At 44.9% G+C, this 24727-nt stretch overlaps 1 protein-coding gene across 1 annotated transcript; it reads right to left on the bottom strand.

The window, feature by feature from the left end:
* Positions 1-1057: 1057 nt before the first annotated feature.
* On the bottom strand, positions 1058-21755 carry LOC147727623 (uncharacterized). Its single transcript, XM_086963657.1, has 2 exons — positions 21646-21755; positions 1058-2078 (listed from the first exon to the last, which is right to left on the bottom strand). Exons 1-2 carry the CDS (start codon positions 21753-21755, stop codon positions 1058-1060), a joined length of 1131 nt encoding a protein of 376 aa, XP_086819783.1.
* Between the last annotated feature and the right edge of the window lie 2972 nt (positions 21756-24727).

Raw genomic sequence — 24727 nt, forward strand, 5'->3', positions numbered from 1 at the left:
GTTCCGCTGCCTAAGGAGTTTCCTAGACGCAATGCTGACCCAGCTACACCACCACATCAAATTTCCCACCAGCCAACAGGATTTGGATGAGACCAAGCATCAATTCTACAATGTTGCGCATTTCCCACATGTGATAGGATGCATTGACTGTACCCACATCCACATCTGCCCACCAGCTGCAACGGAGTACATGTACCGCAATCGCAAATCCTACCACTCCCTCAACATTCAGGTGGTGTGCAATGCTAAGTCATACATCACGGACATAGTGGCACAGTACCCCGGGAGTACACATGACTCCTTCATATTCCGGCACTGCGGCCTCCACACACGACTGGCCAGGGGAGACTTTGGTGAAGGACACCTACTTGGTAAGTACACTTGGCCCACAATGTTACACTGCGATGAAGTAGCTGCGCTGCACAGGCACTCACCCTCTGCTCCTCTCATTCAGGTGACAGTGGCTACGCCCTCCGTGAATACCTCCTCACCCCATACCTCAACCCTGCTACACCACAGCAACGGCGCTACAATGTAGCACACATACGCACAAGGAATTGCATTGAGAGGACATTTGGGCTACTAAAGAGCAGATTCTGCATACTGCACAAGACTGGTGGGGCCATGTACTACAGTCCTGATGTGTGCTGCCGCATTGAGGCTGGCTGTGTGTGCAATACTACACAACATTGCTACCAAGCGGCGGATACCTGTAGAGATTTCTGGCAGTGAGTCGGAAGGGGACGACCGGCCACCTGCACATGTGCGTCATGCACGCGGGGAGAACCCAGCTGAAGGACACAGACGCCACAACCACATCACAATGAACAGTTTCTAGTGCACCCACTCCCCTCACCCAACAAATCACAATTGCATGCCAATGGAAATAATGACAGGAGGCCGATGTACAATGCTAGAATAAATATTATTGTTGAAGGCACAATAATAATGTAATTTTGCTATTCTTTACATGCAAGCAGTATTGCGCCATACTGCTCCAAACAATACACAGGACATGCTTCTATCATCAGCATGTCCCTGCCAATGTACAGTAAAGTCAAGTGCGCCTCCGGCACGCGGCACCCAATCGCCTCTCTGGCTCTTCTTCTGGGACAGCACGTGACCCTGCAGTGGGCCTGGTGCTGCGGCGTAGCACACCGACCTGTGAGGCAGACAGGCTGCTGACACTGGAGGTCCCCTCACTGGTGTCATCCCCACCAACATTGGCTGGGACAGTAGGATGTAGTGCCAGTACGGCACTGGTGACCTGCTCCAACAGTCGTACCACATCCTCGCAGCATTGCACCATCTGCTGCTGCATAGCCAGGGACCGACGTGAGAGCTGGGAGGTGGCATTCCCAATGACATAGTTTGAGCGCGTGTAGGCTGATAGCCGCGTAAGTAGCTGGCGGTGGCGGCGGCGGACGGTGTTGCGCTGCGAGATGATGGCCGCAGTGTTAGCCTCCATGGCAGTTGTCATCTGCTCTATCCTGTCGGACACATTTGCGACATTGCGGCCAATGTTGTGGAGCTGGAGTTGTATTGCCCCTTGCCGTCGTGCCTGCAATTGATGGATGCACAGCATCCGGCGCTCTATGCTGAGCCCTGGCACGCGCACAGCCATCCCCCTCCTGCCGCTGCGTGCTGCGCTCTGCTGGTGATCCCTGCCATGCCTGCTGTGCTGGATGGCCACAGTGGGTGTGCGCAGTGTCACTGCACTAGCAGCACCAGATGTAGAGGGTCCCGCTGGTGGTGGTGTTGCGGTTGTCAATGGTGCAGCGCCTGATGGTGCTGGCGCAGATGGTGGTGTTCTGGCAGCAGGGATTGGTGAAGCACCTGATGGTGCTGGCGCAGATGGTGGTGCTCTGGCAGCAGGGATTGGTGCAGCGCCTGATGGTGCTGGCGCAGATGGTGGTGCCCTGGCAGCAGGGATTGATGCAGCGCCTGATGGTGCTGGCCCAGATGGTGGTGCCCTGGCAGCAGGGATTGGTGCAGCGCCTGATGGTGCAGGATGTGTGGCTGTTGGCACCTCCTCTGCATCCTCTGGTGCCTCATCTATGAGCAGCCTGTCGCTGTCGCTGCTGTTGTTGTCAGCGCCACCTTTGAGGGGAAGTGGACGTAGATTAATTGCATGTATCTGTCACACGTGCAGTTGCTACATGCATGCTGGCTGACATTCCCTGACTGGCTGTGGCATTGCGTACTTTGGGACATGTCTGGCTGCATTGGGGTTTTTGTACATTGTGGGCAGACTACATGCCCCACAATGCTTTTGGGCATGACCTAATGTGCATGGATTGCATGACTTGGGATGATTATGGGAGGCTATAGGATCATGGCCATTGTTAGGGGACAGGGTCGCAGTCGCATGCCACTTACCTTGGCTGTCTTGGGTGGGTCGGGATGAGTCCAGATTGATGACCCCTATACACGCCTCTTGCTCAAGTGTGTCCTCCACACGGTCCTCCAAGGGGGTGTTGGGAGGGACTGTAGGATCTCCACCTCCAGTAGCCAGGGTCTCGCCCAGCCTCTCTGTCACCCTCTCCTTGGCACGACCTCGGAGGTCGTACCACCTCTTTTTCAGCTCCTTGATCGACCTGTGTGTCACGCCCACAGCATTGACTTTTGCGCCGATCCCCAGCCAGAGTCTGCATTTCTCCGCCTCAGGCACCCTCCTGGAGTCCTTTCCAAATAGTTTTGGGTGGTTTTCAACCACTCCGTCTATCAGGTGCTCCAACTCCTGCTCAGAAAATTTGAGCTTCCGCTTGCGCCCGGTGTCACTGGGCCCTGGTGCTGCATCCTCTGCCATTGCTGCAGTCACAAAAGTGAAGGATTAGAAAGTTTGGAGGTGTCCTGGAAGGAGCTCTGTGAGATGCCGCCTCGAGATATGCCTCACTGTTCTGAATGGAGGTGGGAACTGCCTGCTTCCTGGTTGTGATGTCATCACTGTGCTCGAAATACGACTTCCCGTTTTTGCGATCTCGCTAATTGCGAGATCGCATTTAGCGATCTCGCAAATTGCGATATCTCAATTCCTACACGGATTTTGACGGAAATAGTGATTTTTCTGCGATTTTTTAAAATCGCTAATGCTTTTTGCGCCCGCGTGCGAATCGCTTTATTTTCTCGCAGATTTTGATGAATGCCGGTCTGCGAATTCTAAACTGCGATTCGCTGTCAATCGCAATTAAGAATTCGCAGAATTCGGTTTTCATGAACCAGGCTGATTGTCTGTAATTAAAAGACTGTTTGCAGCTCCTGGAAGCAAAATATCTTTGGGATCATAAACCAACTCAACAACATTTCAAAAAGTGTATATAGAGGAGCACACGTCTCTTGTAATTACACTCGGAGAGGGCACAACTCACCAAACTCCGACATGCCTGGTCAATCATTGCTGGGTACCAGCCAGCCACCACAGCATCTTACTTTCCCTGCACTTATGCTGTTCATTGGAAAAATAGATTAATGACCCTCAGGTTAGGGGAGTGGCCCTTTCCGAACCATTTAGCCAATTGGGGTCGTCCCAGTGGGATCATAACCTGCAGGGGCTGTGGAACCAGCGAGGAATCAGTCGAACATGTAGTATGTCCTTGTCCAGCATTGCTTAAAGATTGGAGGGCCAGCCTAAGAAGAGAATGGAACACTCAGGCATCAGTACCTGCCGGCAGTCCATCATTCCCTCTTTGAAACCAGACAATATAGTGCTGAACATCTTATTTTCCAGGTTTGTCACCATAGCAGCAACAAGTTTAGCCAGCAAGGGTTTTAAAATGCTCTCCCCTGTAACGCCAGTCTAGGATATTTTTAGCTTGTATTATTTAGAACAAACTCTATATAACAACTAGTTGCGTCATAGTCTTTGCACCTTACTGACATCCTTAAATGCTCTAACTTTAGAGACCGTGCCACTTTCACTCATTAAACAGGGGTTTAAAATACTGTCTTCTGCAATCTATGCCGAAGACATATTTTGTGTTTATGAGTTGATCATCAATGTAAAACAAACAGTTGTATAGCAGTTACAGTTTACTGAAACATCATTCTGCTACAGTTACAGCCCACTCTGTTACTCTCAGACACAACTGTATTATGTAATAGATCAGCCCAAAGGCATTTGCACTTTACTGAAAACGTAGGCGGACCTTTTCCTTTTTAGTTGTTTTTATAGAAAACCGTCTTTAAAAATCAGCAGCTTTACACTATTTGCCCCTTCAATAACCCACATGCTGCTACAGTTTTGGTTCTTTTTGCTGTTTTATCTGTAATAGAATGTTGTAACAAATGAAGCTACAATACAGAATGTATACCTCATTGAAATGATATGCCGTTATGCTAGTCTAAAGTTTCATTTTTATAAATCCCTTGCGCTTCAGGCGCAATTTACATGTCTTTTTATAACATCTACCAATGAATGCAGTCATTTAAAGAATTTTTGCCCCTTTTAATAACCGGTCAAACAATTTCGATTAAGAGTAGTTTTAAATTGATTGTTTTACCGTCTTTGCACTGTATTGGAAATTTGTGCTGCTGTTTTTACGGATATTTAAATATGCCTACAATTTCTATCATGTTCTATTTGTAAGAATTTGTTCAAATATTGTAAAAGTTTGTGAAACAACCATAAACAATAAAGTATTATTAATATATGTGTGTGTGTGTTTTCACACTGCCTTCATTAAAAAAATATCAGCAAGGGCAAAATGTGTGGTCTTAATGTGCTAGTGCAAATACAAGTTGTGCATGCCTGTAATTGCAGACGTTAACACAAATCAAAAATATTGGCTCTACCAATGCTTGCTTTTAGATATGTGTGTTTGTGCATATGTGTGTGGGTTTGAGTTGCTATCCTGTGGGGACTTGGGTGTGACAACACACTCACACTGTGAGGACTTGATCGCACTGTGGAGACCTGAACCCACGTCCCCAAAAGGCAATGTCTTCTAAATTTGAAAAAATTACTTCAGGAACATCTGTGTCAATTTTTGCTACATTTTTTTTAAATTGCCCAGTGGGGACCTGTGTTTCGTTAAGTGTGTTTATATTTTTGCTCAGCTCTGCCCCTCTAGACAAGAAGCGATACTGCATTCTTAAACACACTTTACATTTAAACACTCTTTTCTCACCAGAAACAGAAACTAGCAGCAGAAAGGACATACATACCAAAGTAAAAGCTGCATAACCTTGTGTTTTTCCAAATATTTTCCACTCAAATTACCCTTTTCTCCATTTATTAAAATAAAACTTTAAGCTATTGATTTGAAACTTTTTGCGTCAACAAATTGTTAGTGGCCATATATTCATTGCTAAAAGCAATTTGGGTCACTGTTGCCATGTGATACCTATCTACAAATAAACAATGATGGTGCAATACAATTTGATACCATTTAAAATGAATTGATCGTTTTTAGCAAGTAGACTTAAGGCATCAATACCTATTGTTGCATTGTAATTCTTGATCAGAAATGCAGGCTCTGTATAGTGCTTTGCCTTTGTTTAAATATTAATTTGCACCATGGAAAATGTTCTAGATGATGGCTAGATGAATGAGTTAATAGCATTGTATTGCAGTAAGGGTAACATTCTCACAAGCAGTGAACTGAAGCAATGGGGAAGTTTATTTTTATCAGAAAATGCATGTTATTATAATTACTGTGAATGTCTTAGAAGAGATGTGCAAAAATTGCCATAATATGTAAGTGTATTTAAAACATTTGAACTGCTTAATTTAAAATTGGTTTCCTAAGCTTTCCAAATTAAAACAGTTTTTTTACATTCCCTAGGGTGTATGAAGAACAATCATAACAAGCACTGGCACAGTGAATAGAACTCGCCTATTCAAGAACTATTGGCTTTGCCAATGTATTTTAGACAGCTTGCACATCAGCGTGACTGCTGTTTAGCATGGTTAAACATTAGTGGCATAGAGTGGCATACAGTGGAGTGGCATACAGTGAAGTAAAGTGTGGTAGAGTGGAGGGATGTGGAGTGCAGTGGAGTAGAGTGGAGTGGAGTGTTGTAGAGTGAAGTGGAGTGTTGTAGAGTAGAGTGGAGCTGAGTGTTGCAAAGTATATTCGAGTGGGGCGCTGTAGAGTAGAATGGTGTAGAGTCTTGTAGATCAGAGTAGTTTAGAGTGGTGTAGAGTAGAGCAGAGTGGTATAGAGTGGAGTAGAGAAGAGTAGTGGAGAGTGGAGTGGTGGGGAGTGGAGGGATGGATAGTGGAAGAGGAGAGTGGAATGAAGGGTTGTGGAGTAAAGTGACGGAGTGAAGTAGAGAGGAGTAGAGTGGTGTAGAGTGTTGTAAAGTGGAATGGCACAGCATGTGATAGAGTTGGGTGGCATAGAGAGAAGTAGTGTGGAGTACTGTGTTGTAGAATGGAGTGGAGTGGTATAGAGTAAAGTGGCATGAAGTGGCATAGAGGGAGATAAGTAGAGTGGAGAAGAGTGCCATACAGTTTTGTACAGTGGATGATGAGGAGTGCAGTGTCATAGAGTGGTGAGGTATAGAATGGGGTGTCATAAAGTGGAGTGTTGTAGAGTGGAGGGGCAAAGAATGGAAGGGCTTAGAGCCAGATGTATGAAAGCATTTTGCATTCGCCAATGGTGTGAATAGCAAAATTTGGCAGTATGGTAATACAAAATGGCCTTTCCTCATGTATGAAAAGATTTTGGATTCACAATTTAGGTAATCACAATTTTTTTTGTGATTACCTTAATTGTGATTGCAAGTAGGGAATTGCGATTTGCGAATCCCTAATGCACATATAGGAAGCCATTCCTAAATGTGAACTGTGAATTAAGGAAATGCTAACTACCATCAACTTGAAGCTGATGGTAACAATGGAGGAAGTTTGAAAAATGCACAAAAATGCATTATTCAAAGTGCCATGCTACACACACATGCCCGTAGAGCATGTGTGCGCTTTACATGTGCACAATTTGAATTTTGAGGGTGCTTCAGTGGGGGTTTATGCCCCCAGGTACCCTTGGCTTTGCATTCGCTAATTTGGGATTACCAATTATGTAATCGTAAATTAGATGTGCGGAGGGTCATAGAGTGGAGTGGCGTAGAGAGAAGTGGCATAGAGTGGATTGGCATAGAGTGGAGTGGCATTGTGTGGAGTGGCATCTTGTGGTGGCATATCGTTAAGTGGAGTGAAGCTTTTTCCATAGTTGAATTTTCCCAGTTAGTACCTGTCAAAATTTAAATTGTGAAGACTGGTCATGAAGAGGAAAAATGTGTGGAAATATAATGTTATAACACAGATTCCACACATTATTTCTTATTCTTATTCTGAAAAGGAAAGTTCATATTTGAGCAATAAGTTTGCCCCATGAAAAAAAATCACTAAGGACCTCATTTAGAGCTGTCCGGAGTGGTATCCATGGCAGATTATTGCTCTGGGCAACAACAGGTTTTTTTGAGTTTCTGGGCACTGAGTTATCGGGTCCCCTAACGTCTGAACTGATATTTCTAAGCCAAGAGATACAGGCCCTGAAGACTTCCTAGGAGCATTGGGGAAGGCAGGAGGCTGCCCTGCTCAGACACTGCCCACACTCATATTTCAGAGTGGGTGGAAGGACAATGCTTTTCCCATCTGAAGATAAGGAAACTGTGCCTTCCAGCCATTCCTGACTCCTTCTTTTTCCGGGGACCCAGAAAAAAAAAACCCTCATAAAATCTACTACCTGTTGTAAGCAGGTGGTAACTGTAGGTGAATTTAGGCCCATTTTGCTCCAGAAGGGAGAAAACATGCAGAATGGGAGCTGGAAATATAGGATCTGCATGATATTTACCATTCTGGGGATGTTTTTAATCCTTATTAGCTCCATGGAGACGCCAACTAGTATGCCCTCACAGACATAACAGGGAACCGAGAATGAGGCTGAAATTGTGATTTTGAATTGTTCCTAAAGCGAAGTTTGCGCACATTAATTCTTCTGGGATCAGAAGGTAGACCTAAAAGAGAGAATGAGGACTGGTAAATTACTGATAACTAACCCAGACATTAATATGACCTGGGAAGCTTTCTCATCCAGAGCTAAATCACAATTGCTCTGTGCATGTTGACAGTGAGAGAATTTGGAACATTACATTTTAGCTGGCAATAATATCTCACTGTATGCGGCATTTGCAAAAACACCCTGTTTTTGCACTTCATAATTTATATGTCATGTTACAATTTGCAAAAACAGGTGGTATAATGGTGCACAAAATGCGAGTGGGCCCAGTTTGCACCTGAATGGTAATTGGTGGAGGGCAAAGACGAGCATAAACTATTTTTTAACCAGTTTTGTAATTCAGGTCAAACTGATGGTGCATAGCTAATTTGTGTCTTTTACCCACAAATGAAAGTGAAAGAAGCACCATAATAGTAAATACTCTTTCTGCATCGCAAATCGTCCATATCTGTAAAATAACAGGTGTTACTATTACCCACCTTAATCGTGGTCCGTTTAAAAACCGCAGAAGAATGGAAGGTTGAGTTGGTTTCATTGGGATTGTAACACATGACCTACAGATTGGCACACTCTTCAGCATATAGCGTTTAACTCACTGAGCCATTTTGACAAAGCGAATAAATGTATTTTAGCAAAAGGAGCGATTTAAACATTGCTTTCCAAAAAATTCCAACAATGCAAACTGTAATGTAATCAAATAGCCTCACTCAGAAATGACTAATGTCAGGGCCTTCGATAATATTTGTGTGGGAAATCCATATTGGTAGTTAGTTAGCAATACCATATGCTAAATAATTTTAGGTGTAGTTCTCCTCAGTGTTATGCAGTATAACTATAACAAGAGGAAGAGGGAACCAAATACAGTTTATTGCTTTTAAAAAAATTCTAAAACACTAGTTCAGTTAGATTATCAGCTTCTACAATAGACAAAATTAGATGTCGATATTCAGTTTCAGGCTACAAATCAAATTAAATAAAATGTTCTCATTGGCAGTTCAGTGGGTTTTCATAAACCCATACGGCTGCAGCAGGCCCAGACCATACTATTTTTAACTGGTAAAAATTGGCTGACTGTTTTAATCATCTGTCATTTTTTAATGAAATGCTATAGAATTATGCTACCTCACTTCTTCGCTGACCTACTTTACAATGCAGGATTTGTTGCATGCGGGAAGCTAGAATATGAAGTCTTACAAGTCTTACAAGTATAATAGAATCCCTTCTTGAGGAGCCGTTAACATTCTATAAACCAATTCTACATATTTTTTGTAAATAAACCAGAATTATTGTAATCATTTGCTGTTGAGATTTAATGCGCCACTTTTCCGCCTACAGATACGTCAGAAATACTGATGTATCTGTAACTCCTATTATAAATATGACGCATCAATCATGACACAAGGAGTGCGCACTGAGAAGTGACACATCACTGCTTTCACGCAGCGATGCATCATTTCTCATAAATGAGGCCCTTTGTATTTTTAATTTCCGGGGCTCTATATAGTTAACGGATGTATGGCGTTACAACGCAAACTTTTACAACGCACACCGTTACAACACATTTTTTACAACGCAGATGCATTTACAACGAATGCCTTTACAACGCATGACATTACATAGCAGATGCTATTACAACGCATGCCATTACAACGTAAGTATAGGTAAGTATATTATTTTTTTTAAAAATGTAATTAATTAAAATGTAATTAATTTAATAAATTAAATTATTTTTAAATAATTATTTTGTACATATATTACTTTAAGTTTATTTTTAAAAGAACTATTATTAATAAAGAACTATTATTAATAAATAATACAATTATTAAAATTATTTTTTTAATTAATTTAAATGATTTATTTTAAAACTAAACCCTAAAAATACCCCTGTACCCCAAAACCCAAACCCAACCCTGAAACCTAAAAATACCCCTGTACCCCAAAACCCAAACCCAGCCCTGAAACCTAAAAATACCCCTGTACCCCATAACCCAAACCCAACCCTGAAACCTAAAAATACCACTGTACCCCATAACCCAAACCCAACCCTGAAACCTAAAAATACCCCTGTACCCCAAAACCCAAACCCAACCCTGAAACCTAAAAATACCCCTGTACCCCATAACCAAACCCAGCCCTGAAACCTAAAAATACCCCTGTACCCCAAAACCCAAACCCAACCCTGAAACCTAAAAATACCCCTGTACCCCAAAACCCAAACCCAGCCCTGAAACCTAAAAATACCCCTGTACCCCAAAACCCAAACCCAACCCTGAAACCTAAAAATACTCCTGTACCCCTGTACCCCAAAACCCAAACCCAGCCCTGAAACCTAAAAATACCCCTGTACCCCAAAACTCAAACCCAGCCCTGAAACCTAAAAATACCCCTGTACCCCAAACCCAAACCCAGCCCTGAAACCTAAAAATACCCCTGGACCCAAAAACCCAAACCCAACCCTGAAACCTAAAAATACCCCTGTACCCCAAAACCCAAATCCAGCCCTGAACCCTAAAAATACCCCTGTACCCCAAAACCCAAACCCAACCCTGAACCCTAAAAATACCCCTGTACCCCAAAACCCAAACTATATATATAAAATTACTTTAATTAATTAATTTTTATTATTTTTGAAATTAAAAAAAAGATTAAATAAAATGATATACTTACCTATACTTACGTTGTAATGGCATGCGTTGTAATAGCATCTGCTATGTAATATCATGCGTTGTAAAGGCATGCGTTGTAAAGGATCCTGCGTTGTAATGGTGTGCGCTGTAATATCTGCGTTGTAACGGTTGTTTCCCATAGTTAACATGTGCAAAAGGTTTGCATGCTAAAATGACTCTTATGCATGTCTTAGTTCCACTTCTTGCACTGCGCTATATGAATTTGTTTTTGAGGGCCATGTATTTCTAGGGCCTCATTTATGAAAAGTGACGCATCGCTGCGTGAAAACAGCGATGCATCACTTTTCATTGCGCCCTCCTTGCAACACCAATGATGCGTCATATTTACAGTATGACGCATCATTGCGCAAGGAGTTACAGATACGTCAGTATTTTTGACGTATCTGTATGGCGCAAAAGTGACGCATTGCTGGGGTGTGTCACAAAAGTGACGCAACTCCAGCAATGTGTCCTTTCACATGGGGCAAGCCGCATGTGAAAGGGCCTGCATCAGTCTTATGCCTGCTGTGAGGCAGGCGTAAGAAATTGACGCATTTGCGTCCTAGAAGTGGCACTGTGAAATCTTATAGATTTCAATGCGTCACTTCTATGACTTTTTCTTGCGCCAGAACACCCCCCTGCATACATTATACCTGGCGCAGGTATAAAGTAGCGCAGGGGTTTACAAAGTGACGCATCTACCTAGATGCGTCACTTTGCAAATATGGTGCAACAAGGCACATTTTTTACGCTGCTGGTGCGTCACAAAAAGTGACGCACCGGCGGCGTAAAAGTGTTCTTTGATAAGATAGCTATTGCAAAGGGGTATGTTGGTCCTGGTTTTAGGGTTTGAGATGGATGGAAGGTTGGCAAGAACAGAAACTGTGGTATGGTATGGATATTGTAAAGGGCTAATACCCAAAGTACTGAAGTGACTTGTAGAGGAGTTGCAGGTTATCATGGACAACATTTACAGACAATCATTCTTGTATTACATGGTTGGTATGCATTTGGTTTTGTGTCACTGATTAAATGTATGAATATTACAGACTGTTTTGCAAACTACACAAAATGTATGTATTCAATATTTGAAATGTTGTGTATAGTAAATTACAATTGTTACACTGTGTATCACACAGTTGTCAAGAAGACTTCAAAACCTTAAATCAGAAACTAGTTCCTAGATGTACAAATATCTATTGTTGTCAAACACACCTTCCGATTCGCAAAACGCCAGACAAACTAACCTATTTTGTGATGTCACATTAGCTGGATTGGCAACTGCAAACAAGATTTTCCCTATCTATTAATCATGTTTCATGTTTTAGGAGTATGTAAACTTTTACCAACACCTAAATTGGGATTTAGAAGTACTACCAAATGGATTGAGTCACAATTTGTAACCTATGTCATTAATATTAATGAGGTAGGTTGGATCTTTCTTGAACCACTTTATACAGGAATCTTGCAAAGTGGCCTATTAGTGCATAAGTCAGTATCCAAAATTTGACTGGGTTCACAGAATGTCGGTGCAACTAGTTTTTCTGAATCTAATCTTAGTACATCTGGGCCTATAATCAGAGGATTTGCAAACTCAAAAGGGCTTTTACAATTCTTTCTGCAATGGAAATAGTTAAGATCATGAAAGAGGTGTGATGAATTACCAAACCCTGAGTTGGGTGGTAACTGATTTGCAAGGGGTATACTTTCCCCTTAGTGAGTCGTGGCAGAAGCATTGGGGGCAGTAGAAATTGGTCCAGATGAAACCTATTTTTTTAAAAACAGAAGACGTGTGCTTTAAATGGACATCATTTTGCTGCTTCTTAAAAAAAATGTTGAGGGATGAAGGTCTGATATGCTTTAAGGAAGTTGCTTCGCAAAGTGGATTCTCCTTCAGCACATCCCTTGTTTTTGAACGGGAATGATACATCTGACAAAAGGAAATGTCAATTGTCATAATGTTCCTGCAATGGGGTTACCGACTGTCAAGCTCTTTATCCAGTGATTGTCATGCTAGGTGTGAGAATCTGAATACAGGTTTTTTGTCATTTGTTTTAGATATATGCACACAGATTGCTCTTCACATTATATAAATCCCACAATATTACTAACTTTGTCATGCATAAGTAAATTGGTTTACAATGCTGATGTCACAAACAATGTCATTTAGTTGGGTATTTATAGTTTTTGTAAGCAGCTATGCATTATGTACTTTCTTGGGGAAGAGAGTAAGAAATGGGCATTCATACAGCTCCTACACTAGTAGAAATACTACCCAGTTAGGAAAGACTAGCTACTAACCTAGTTTGAAAGGCCCACTTGGTAAGGAGAAGCTACCCTAGAGATAGGTGTAAAAGCCCAAAGAGCCTGAATCCTTTGGTCGATAAGACCCATTCAGGACTGAACAAATTTGCTGTCTTATGACAACCATGATGTAACCCAAGCCCACAGGTGTAAGACTTAAACTTTTAAACCAAGGATGTCATGGAACTGTGAATTGGGTTTCCTTCCAGTTGAACAAAGATTTGTTAAAAAGCAGCAGTGACGGCTGCTACTGAACGGGGGGGTGGGCGATAAGGGAGCAGGGAGGAATAAAAAATCAAATAAAATTACCTGGGTGCCACCGGCCGCCGCCTCTCCTCCGTCATCTTCTCAGTGCCGTAAAAGGAAGCACACAGCCTTCCAGAATCCCCTGGAAAACCACATCGCTGCACTGCAGCATTGTTATTGATCTGAAGGTCATGGCTTGGTGCTCAGATAGGAACAGGGAGGCCATGCATGTTCCCCGCCAGTCTGTGTAATGCAGATTGGTGGGGAAATTGCAAAGTGCGGAGGACTGTTTGGTTGGCCCAAGAGGGCCAGCCAAACCATCCTGCACACTTTAGAGTGTGCTTAACACTCCTCCTACGGCCTTTGCTCTTGCCAGCCCAGCCCCGCCCACCCCGGTCCCCCACCTAGGCAGGAAGGAAAATGAAATAATATTTATTATTATCATTTTCGTTTTTCTTTTTAAACTGCTGGCAGAGCAGATGGGTGAAGCTCCTCCGACTTAGCGGTGGAGCCGCTGCCAGGAAGCAAGGAACGCAAAATTGATTACTCAGAAGTGGTGTTCCTGTATCAGAAAGAGATAACCGTTATAGGTTTGTGACCTGCGGCTGTATCGACATCCTAGAAAGATCAAGCATGGATAATGCCACAGGAAGATGTAATTTATTTAGGGATTTCACTGGGATGTTGTATAGCCCCAAAAACCCACCTGTTCCAGGAAATATACATCAGTCTCTCCAGGCTGTTTGCCACAGATTAATCTAAAACCACAGCTATAATTTATCATTTTTCAGTGTTGCCAGTCAACCTGGGGCCGTAATATGAATATGGTACATTTTCTTTGTTTGCGCCAGGGTGTACTTGCGCAAACAAGAAACGTGTGCCATATTTTAGCATAAAGCACTGCCTCCAGCACAGCTGCCCCCAGGGCAGCACATTAAAGGGAAATATTGAGCACCTTTGAAGCAGCCGTTCCATTTTTCACTGTGCAGGTCGCAAGCCACTTGCACTTTTACGAGGGGAGAGAGAGTCCCTTGCAGGTTGGTATAGTGAGTGACTGCAGGGAATGTATGGGGGGTATGTAGGGCCCCCTTGACTCCCTCCAGAGGTCTGCCTTCAGGGGGTGCACTGACTGTGTGCTATATTTTTGTGAATCACTCTCAGTACACCTTCTGAGTGCTTCTTTCTCTTTGCACCCGCGTCTGTAGTAAGGCATAGAGGCAAAGAGATGCCCTTGTTTGGATCGGTCCATGTCCCTATGCAAATGAGGGTACACCCTCTGATGACAGCGCTATAAATACACCAGCGCTGACTGTGCTACAGAAAGGGTGGCGCAAGCATGTGCAGTCCCTTCTGTAATACCAAAGTGCCTTGGCGCGCAAACGCCTGTTGCACCCACGGGGCACTTTGTGCAATAAGGCCCCAGGTGTACTCTTGCTACCTTGTATGTTTTTTACCTACTATTACCTGCAACACGCCATGCAATGAAATACATTATAACCCCTACTGCAGTGTAGTGTGCAGTACTAATCCCTTGTACTAACTAGCTCTTAGGATGTGACATATGAAAAATGATGTATATTTTTGTTGAGCGCATTTTGCTACATATTATATCATATCGAACAGAAATTGTTTAAACAACATGTGTTGTGTCACATAATCACATAAGCTTTACAATCGCTATCAATCATACTGGCTGCCATGCAATTCTGCCCTCAAATCGGTTATTAAATGATCTTCTCAGCAATAGGTGTTACCTATCCTTATGCAAATGCTAATCAGGCCCTTCATCTTGTAGTGGGTTGCCATCCTGAATAGGCGCCATATTATCTTGGAAAAAGTCTATATTACCATATTTTCAGCTAGTGAGATGGGAGGAGGACTCTTTCTACACACCTGCAAGCTGTGCTAGTCCAAATAAATGTTGCACTAATTAGCTAGATTCGCAATTAGTTTTTGTCTATGGATTTTGGAGGAAAACAGGAGGGGTCTGCGGCACATGTCTTTTTCTCTTTTTCAGTAGAGTCATGGCATTTCCCATCGCTCTGGGAGCTGCGGGTGTTTAACTGGGTGCACTCCCATACAAAATGGGGACATGCAGAACAGCTGAACAGCTAGCTGGAAAAAACTCCATTGGTACCTCAGGAAGATCTGCTTCAAACTAAATTTTATGTGACAAAGGATGGTAAAGGAAGGGGTGCTTAATTTATGTGATATGTGCTTCTTTTCACAACATTTGCCATGATGTCTTGTCAGCATAGGAAATTTGACTTAAAAAAGTGGATTTGTGCGCAGCTGGTGTTTCTTTAATTTACACACAGTTACATTTTCCACTACCTTTGAGATCCCAACGTATTGGCTTTATATTTGACTATCCCCCTACTGCATTGTGATTACATAGTTGTCTTCTACCTCATGGGTGTCATAATATTTGTGAACCTGGTATGTTGCAAGTAACGCTATACACTTGATTAAAATATGGATTTTAATGTGTCTTCCATTCTGCTACTGCAATGAGTATTTGGCTCAGATACTTGTAATTACTAGGGTTGTGGTGAATGTTCACAACTTATTTTACCGCAAAGTTATGCAAAGTTTCAGAAAAATAATTGCTTAATTACACAGTCTGCACCTCAGATGACTCCTCCAGGTGATAGGTGATGACTGTGGGCATACCCAGAACTGAAAAGTTACAAAATGTGTAGACAGACGGAGATTGACTCATGTAGAAATTGACTAGTTCATGGATGAAATGCCTCCCTGCTAGACAACCTCTATTCAAACCAGCATCAAACAGGTGAAAATAAGTAAAAACTACATTATGTGAAACGGTGAGCTTTTTGCACATTTTACATAATGCGAAATGTATAAATTACTTAGGATTTCACTCAACTAATGAAGATTAGGCACAGGCCTAAATGTTACCCGATCCTTCAATGGCTCACAGCAACTACTAGGCTAAGTAGCACTTGATCTCAACAACTGTACTGACCTATGATGAGTCACACCTTTTGGAATGGGAAATAACTGTTGCCGCCAAAGCTTCATGCAATTTTTCCAGTTAGAAATTTCATCCAGGAAAACAAGATCTGGTGTTCCAGCACCCAGGAAAACGGTTTGTTAGAAACCTGTTCCAGTTGTGATAGGGCAGATCTGATTTCCAAATGAGAATTCTGCTCTGCCAGACACATAATCAGTACCTTACAGGTTATCTTCATTACCCACTGTCATAATCTTTCTCGTCACAGGCCTTACTAATGAGGTGGATTCCAACTCAGAGAAAATAGCTTGCATTTATAAACACTAAAAATCTGTAGAAGATAATTTTTTTGCACACCTAATAAATTTGCTAAAAGAGAAGATGGCCAATTATAGAAGCATTCCAGTCAAAGCGAAGCTCTAGGTGGTAAGATGTTTGGTAGGGTGTAAAGACTATGATAAAGAAGCTTGGACTAGAAGAATTTGAGACTACTATTAAGCAATCTAGTCTTTACATAAATGTTGCTATTCCCTATCACATTCTTATTAATCAGGTATATTAAATAAGAGTTGTTCTGGCCTCAGACTATCCTATACATGAACTAAGAGGTTTGAACCTGCTTCTCCAGTTCCAAAGTCAGCAGCTCTGCCGTAACACCACATCCTCCCTCCTGTGGTACTCTGAAAACCCATTGTGGTTCAAGGTTTCTGACTTGACTTCAGTCTAAGTAGTCTGCCAGCATTGTATTTGTGGAACAACAGGGCCAGTGAATATGTTGAATGTTATCAGAAGCTGTCAGACATAGGGCCTAAGTTACAGGCCGGTAGCTGTCCTGTTGTGTTGCAGAGCATCAATACAACATAAAATAGGAAACGTCCCCCCTCCCTCCCTATCCCTCCCTATCACCCTCAACCCTCCCCGTTCTAAATGCCAGAGCAGCAATGTGAAAAGCAGGCCTAGCGCTCCATAGTACATGGAGGTAATGTTCAATTTGTGCTGTGACCCAGTTTGGGAAGTCAAAGCAGCCGTAAGTATCTACGGCAGGACAGCTCCCGGAATTCAGTGCACAGAAGGGAAACAAAGGGGCGCCATGCATCTGCAAAGGACGCCCTATCCCCCTGAAGCGAAGTGGTAATGCGTTCCAGGCCAAGGACATACCATAATTGGTGCAGCCATCCTTGTAAGTTTGTTAAGTTATCTGTGCCCCAGTGGGACAATATATTTTGCAGTGCCGCCCCCAGAGCTATGCCTATTTGTCTACCTCTGCAAGACATACTGGCATAGGTAAGTCTGTAAGACACCCCCAGGACCAAATACGTGTGGTGTCAAAGCGAATGTCAATCTCGCCCAGCACTTGTGTCCAATAAATAGCATGCACAGGGCATTCACATAACAGATGCAAGAGTGTGCCTTCAGAGTCACACCCCCTACAGCAAATAGGAGAGTGATCAGGGTCATGCTTGTGAAGTCGGGAGGGTATAAGGTACCACCATGACATGACCTTAGAGGCCATTTCAATGCTATTTATATTACATGCTGAGTGCCGGACTCAATAGTGGATATCCGTCCATTTCTTTGAGGTCAGAGTCCGCTCCACCTCCAGGTCAGCTCCACCTCCCATCGTCTTTGACCTGCCGATTTGGCTGGCTGCTCAGCAGGGTGCAAAATATGGTAGAGTTCTATGATGATTCGCTTTGAGGACTGTTTGGAGAGCAGCCAGTGCTCATACTTAGTAAGGAGCCTTTACGCTCCTGGGCGGATTTAGGGTTGCATTACGCAATGTCGTATTTGCAAATAATGGTAACGCTCTGCTTCAGGCATATGTAAATCAGACCTAAAATCCTCAAAGGAACGGAGACCATCCATATAAAAAAATACCTTACAGTCCGACCTACTGCTGCATCCCAATGGCTAAACTCATCCCAATTAAGGCCTGGGGAGAAATCCTGGTTCTCTGTAATGGGAGTGAGGGACGAGAGAAAAGTTGTCAAACCGTTGCGGGTGGCTGTCGCGTCCCAAGCTTTCAGTATGGTACATGCCACAGGAGAGCCATATAATCCCAGAGGTCTGTAAGATTTGCGGAGTAAAGGGATCTTCCAAAGAGCCTTCTTCGCAACCGCTTGCTCCATGAAGAGCCAGCACTTGTCAGACTCTGGTTGGGCTCACTCTAGTAGAGCCCGCAGTTGTGTCGCTTTGTAGTAGTGGGTAAGATCAGGGATCTCCAAACCCCCCTCTTCATGAGGCCTGTAGCTCAGGTCTCTGTTCACTCATGGTCTCTTGTCCGCTCAAATGAAGGAGACAATTTCAGATTGGAGTTGCCTTAAGGTACCCGGAGGTGGTTCTACCGGAAGGGTTTGGAGGAGATATGGAATTTTGGGGAGTATGCTCATTTTGAGGGCCGCTATTCTTCCCAGCCACGATAGGTTAAAAGGACGTCATTGTTGGAGGTCTTGTCTTGCCTGCCGCAGCTGCGGAGAATAATTGAGGGATTTTGTTTCAGCTATGGAGAGGGACAGAAGACTGCCCAGGTAGTGCATAACCTTTTAATCCCATTGGATTGGGCCCACCCGAGCAAGGGCTGAGATAGTAGTTTGCTTCAGTGGGAAGCTTAGCGCTTGTGACTTTGCTACATTGACTCCATTTCGGCAAAGGATCCCGGGACAGAGGTAGGGCGGACTTGAGCATTGAAACTACGTCGTCTGCATGAAGGCTAATGGTATGACGCTCTCCTCCAAAGAGGATTCCCTGAATCAGCCAATTCTCCAGTATCTTCTGAGCTAGTGGCTCCATGTGAAGAGCGAACAGTAAGGGGGAGAGCAGGCAGCCCTGCAATGTGCCCCTGGTGATGTTAAAGGGTGCGGAGGTGAAGCCATTCTCTCTTAACTGTGGCTGAGGGATCGCTGAAGACCCACTGGCAAAAGCGGCAACCAAACCCAAACTTTTCCAAGATAGTCTCCAAGAAGAGCCAGTGGACCCTGTCAAACACCTTCTCGGCGTCTATTGATTAGAAGATACGGTCCTCGGACTGCCAGTGTGACTTATTGAGGAGGTGTAGGAGCCATCTGGTATTGTCGCTACACTGTCTGTTCACCACAAAGCCGGCTGATCCGGGTTTATCATGCCCGACATCATGGGCCTCAGTCTAGCTGCGAGGATCCCAGTAAAAATCTTGAAGTCAATGTTTAGGAGAGATATCGGCCTGTACGAGGTGCAATACCTGCTATCCTTGCTGGGCTTGGGCAATACCGCTACTGACGCCAGAAGCATGCTAGGTGGCAATTCCCTGGATTCATCAATAGACTTAAAAAGTTATGTTATTATTGGGGCCAGGAAGGGGCAGAAAGTTCTATAAAAAAGGGGCGGTGAATCCATCCGGCCCGGGGGATTTGAGGAGTTTAAGCCGGGAAATTGCTGAGATGACTTCTTCAGGCCTGATGGGACTATCCAGGGCCACTGCCTGGTCTGCTGTTAGAGTGTTACGTCCTGGCAGTACCTAAGGGTAAGGGCTGTGCGGAGTACAAGGTGGCATTGAAGTCACGGAATGCGTTTGCTATGTCCTCGCCCAGTGTATGCTCGTCTCCTTCGTCAGTCAGAATGAGTGGAACTGTCGCTGCCTGTCTCTGGGCATGCAATTTAAGGGCCAATAAACAGCCACATTATTACCCCCAACATGAAATGCATGTTTCAGCTGAAGCACAGCATATTCCGCCCAATCAAGGTCAAGACTGGCTGAATGTGCCCTTGCCGCTTTCAATTTCTGCCAAATTCGAGGGTCACCTGTCCTTTTATGTATCCCCTCCAATTGTAACACCTGTTCGGAAGGTTTGTCCCTTTTCTCTTATGGGCCTGATTGTCTGTGGCAGAGGTAGCTATGAGATCACCCCAGGCTACTAATTTGAGCGCTTCCCAAACGGATACAATGGAGGTATCATGTGTGTCGATTATAGCTAAGAAATTCTCTAACTTTTTTGTGAAGCGTGTGACTACTTCAAGGCAGTGTAAGAGTGTATCTAAAAGTTTCTGGGAGTATGGTGGTCTAATTATTGGGGGAAACAATAGGGTCGTGGTCAGGGTCGTGTGATCCGAAAGAGCCTGATGTTCAATGACTGAGGATTTCACCAGTGGGAGGAGGAAGTAGGACAGGAGGAAGAAGTCGAGTCTTGCGTAAGTCCCTCAGGCATGAGAGTAAAAGATGTAGTCCAGAGTGGTTGAGCTGACCAACGAATACAATATTCAAGTTGCCCCCAAGGAGAATTTGACAGATGGATGAGGAGGTCAAGTCACCTATTGTTTTATGTAGAAACGTCTCCTGTCCCTTCTTAGGTGCGTATATCGTGGACAGTGTTAGGGTGTGCTCCCCTACGATCACCGAGTGTGCCAAGAGCCGCACGTTAACCTCCATCACTCTGGCTCCCACCCTCCTGGGAAAGGAATGCGTAAGTATGATGGCCACTCCGGCCTTTTTGGTGGGAAGGGAGGAGTAGAACTGGTGTGGGAAAACCTTGGAACGCATTCTGTGAGTGTCACTGGGCTTTAAATGGGTCTCCTGCAATAAGCAAATATATGCCCCAGACTTCTCCTAATAAGACAGGATAGCCCTACGCTTAACAGGGTTGTTAAGCCCTTTCACATTTAGTGCAAGAATCCTAACACTCATCTATACTATGTATGGGGGATCATTAGAGTCACAACACCTCAAGGGAAGCACTGATAACATGCACACATAGTCGACCTGCTTGCGTGCGATAAATATTCAGCAGGAGGGAGGAGATCCCAACAATATGCGAAACAAAACCCCAAAAGAAACAAAAACATGAAAAAATAAAAAAGTCAAAGTCCATGACAATGTCCAGAGCGACCTGCTCTTAGAAAAAGGAGGAAAGGGTACTCAAGGCCTGCAGCTCCCCTATCTCACCAGAAGGCCCCTAGTGAATAATCAACACCATTGGCTAGAGGCGAGGGTGTACCTGCAAAGAATCATGCAAATGGAAAGAGTCTGCCTAATTCTAAAGATGCTCCAGCGAGGGATGACAGCACTGCCTGCCGCTCCTTGGCCACGGTGTCCGGGTGAGGGCCCACCGTAGACCTCAGGGGTTTAATGATGGTCCAGCCATGGCCATTTCGGCATCTGCGGGGTCATGAGTTCTGGTTCGATTTGTCAGTTGCAGGTTCATTGATGCCCAGGAGTTTGTAGTCTACTTGTAGTGAGCCAATTTGTCTCAGTTCTCCCTTGTAGTAAATAATCAATTGGAATGGGTGCCCCCAGGAATATTTTATGCCGGTCACGTAAGTGAAGTGTAATCGGACGAAAAGACATGCGTTTAAGCAGCGTAGAAGCAACCAAGTCCTGGAATAAAGTGGGTGTCTGGCCTCGAAACATGAGGTTTGGATTTCGTCAAGACTCACGGAGGATTCTCTCCTTTAATTGATAATTGTGAACACAGGTCAAGATGTCTGCTGGAGGCGCAGGCGCTGTGCTGCGTTGGCCTACCTATGTGTGTGGTCCAGCTTGACTGTGAACTCCGGGAGCTTCCCTAGGATAGAGCGGAAAAGACCTGCCTCAAGGGCCTCTATATCGCCATCGCTGTCATCCTGTGCCATACCCCGGATGCGGATGTTGTTCCAGCGAGACCTGTTTTCCTAGTCCTTGGTGTGGGCTTGTAGGTCTAAGTCTGCTCCTGCTTCCGGAGGACCTCTTGTTGGAGGTTCTCCAGTTCCTCGTCCCTCCCAACTTCATGCTCTTCCAACGTGTGCACTGATTCACCCAGTGAGTCTACATCACGTCTGACGTCCTGCAATTCCGCTTGAAGGTCGTTCTTCATAGTTGCCAGGTCATCTCGGAGGGAGGAAAAGTGTGACTCCAGTAAGGAGCGACTGACCAGGGCCTCCTGGCTCTCACTCCCCTCGCTTTTGTCTGCTATCCCCTGGCTTGCTTGGTGTTCTGGTTGATGAGTGGACTTAAGCAACAGCTCCTTCACAGATCTATCTCTTCTACCTTAGGTGGCAGCCATGACCTTCCTACAAGCCATGACCTCCGTACAAGCAGGGTCCAGAGCTGGAGAAGGAGCGAAGTGTACAGGGTCCGCCCACTTTAGAGACTGTGAAGAAAAGGTGAGGAGTAGAGTTGGGCCGTGTGGTCAGGGCTATATGTCCTCCCATGCAAGCCACTTGCAGCCGCCCCAGGTGCACAGCAAAATGGAAGCTTGGTGCCCACGAGGGCCTACCTCTGGGCCTTGTCTCCTCCACACGGCAGGGATGTTGTCGATCCTGCAGCTAGGCCCCTGAGGCTGCACTCGTGCTTCAAGGCTCCATTGACAGCAAGGGACATGGATGGCAGCCACTGGAGTCCACAGAGTCCCAGCCAGCAAGGCAATGCATTGGGGTCCACGCTGTGTCCCCGGGTGGGAGATAGTCAAGCGCCCCAGGCGCGTTGTGCTGACGTCTGGGCTCACCATCCAGTGCAAGTGGTGAGGGATGCCTTGGGAGAGAGAAGGGCTGGTTGCAACATGGTGGGGCCCCGCTGCCTTTCCCTGTCTCGCCCGGGAACAGCAGGCCCAGTCGGAGAGCCCCACCATATGAGCTCACCTCCCGGCGCGGGCAGACGATTAGGCCAGAACTCAGAGCCTCACGGGTGCAGCATGGCTCAGCAAGCGCTTTCCACAGTCTCCGCCGGGCGGGCCATGCCGACCCCCAACAGTCCAGGCAAGGTAATATCTATACACTGCTCCGCTGGCCCATGGCAATGAGGCTCCCGCACTGTGGCGGCACAGGGGTCTCGCATGAGCATCGCGGCATGGGCCGAAGCCTGCTCTTCCGGCCATGGATCGGCCGTGATCCTGCATGTAGGGGGGAACCGCTGCGGGGATGTGTGCCTGCAGTCCCCGGAGCACACAGGAGATTGCGGTGGATCAGCGATTAATCGCCCTGCCATCGGAGTCACTGAGGGCCTTCCCAGGCTAGTGGCAGTATTGTGGGCGCTGCCGCTGCAACAGCTCAGTCCAGCACCCGGGCACCAGAGTCGGCACAGCACTTGACCTGGCTAGCGGCGCACCTCGGGGGGGGGGGCTCCCAGCAAGAATAAGCACCCCCGCAACACTGTAAATGCTTCAAAGAGACCGGTGGGAGCGGAGAGCTCCGAAAGTGTGCCTTAGCACGGTGCCATCTTGGTCACGTCATCGAATATGTTAAATATTAAGACCACAATTGATAAAGTATGCTACAATCTGAAGATTAGACCTTTATTCATATTTTTGTGGGTGTCTTAACCCCATCCAGGACACCGACAAATATAGTTTTTTGCTGGGGGCTGTAGGGGTAGCCCCAGAACCCCCATGCCCCCTGCTATGAAGGGAGAAAATATTTATCCCTCGCGGGCAGAGAGAAAAAGAAAATGTTTGCTCCTGCCTCACAGAAGCATTATTGTTTCCTATGGGGGTGGGAGCGATTCCTGGAGCCTTGAGGGATTGTAACCTGGGGCTGAAACCGGCTCAGATAGGGGTTCCCACACCACCATCCCAATTTCAACAACGAACAGACATAAAGGATGGGGTCCCAAGGGCTTACATCAGCACAGGGAGAGAAGCTGCATGCCCCTTCCTCATTTTAAAAACAGATGGGCCCTGGGGGATCGGAACACTAAGGCCGAAAGAAGCTCAGTAAGTAGGGTTGCATGCCTCTCTCCCATCAATTTAAAAATTGGATCCAGGAAAAGGTGTACCTGGGGTCTCCCTGAGGCTTGGGGACTTGGGGATGGGACCCTCAAGCACCCCTCCCGATAATTTAACTGATCAGCTGTAGGGGATTGTGTCCCCGAGGCCTGCTGAAGGCTCAGGAGGAGGGCCGCATGCCCCCTTCACCGGAAAAATATCTTGCCATTCCCCGGATCTAGTCCACCCCGGGCATTATCAAACAAACAATGACAAACAATTTTGATTCATTCGTGGCTGCTTTAATCAATAACAGCGGTTGCCATTTATTTTTCAATTTTGTATGTAAGTATCATACAAAAGAGTTATTATCACACACAAAAGATCATATACAAAAAATATTCACATGTGTTCATCCCTCCCAATGAAATAAATCTCAACAACACAGTAAACATAAACACAATTTGGACACAACCAAATATTACTACATACAAGACAAAACAAATTATCAGTTCACATTATTGACAAATCCAAATGAGAGCTTAAGAATGATCACATGTATAATGCTAAATGAAATATGACAATACATTCAACGGCTCTCATATCAATTGACAAGGCATCTCAGGCCATTTTCTCTCATAAATGTTACTGCAAATCCCGGATCCTCTGCAATATGGCAGTAAATTTATTTTCTTAGCTAAGTTTTTTGGCCCGAGGGGTGAGGTGCTTAGAAAGCATGTTTGTTTTGTGATTTGGTGTGAATCTATCCAGTTGTTTTTGAGAAATTATGGTTCAAAATGTATAACCATATTGACAGTTGGGCTGAGAATATGAAATTCAAGCCTGATAATTTCTGGAACGAGCTCTCTGAATGTCTGGCAACAAAACTGATAGATTTGCTTTGGCAGCCATTACAGGACTCAGGGA

Source organism: Lissotriton vulgaris, chromosome 3_1, assembly GCF_964263255.1.
Source record: "Lissotriton vulgaris chromosome 3_1, aLisVul1.2, whole genome shotgun sequence".
NCBI classification, from domain to species: domain Eukaryota; kingdom Metazoa; phylum Chordata; class Amphibia; order Caudata; family Salamandridae; genus Lissotriton; species Lissotriton vulgaris.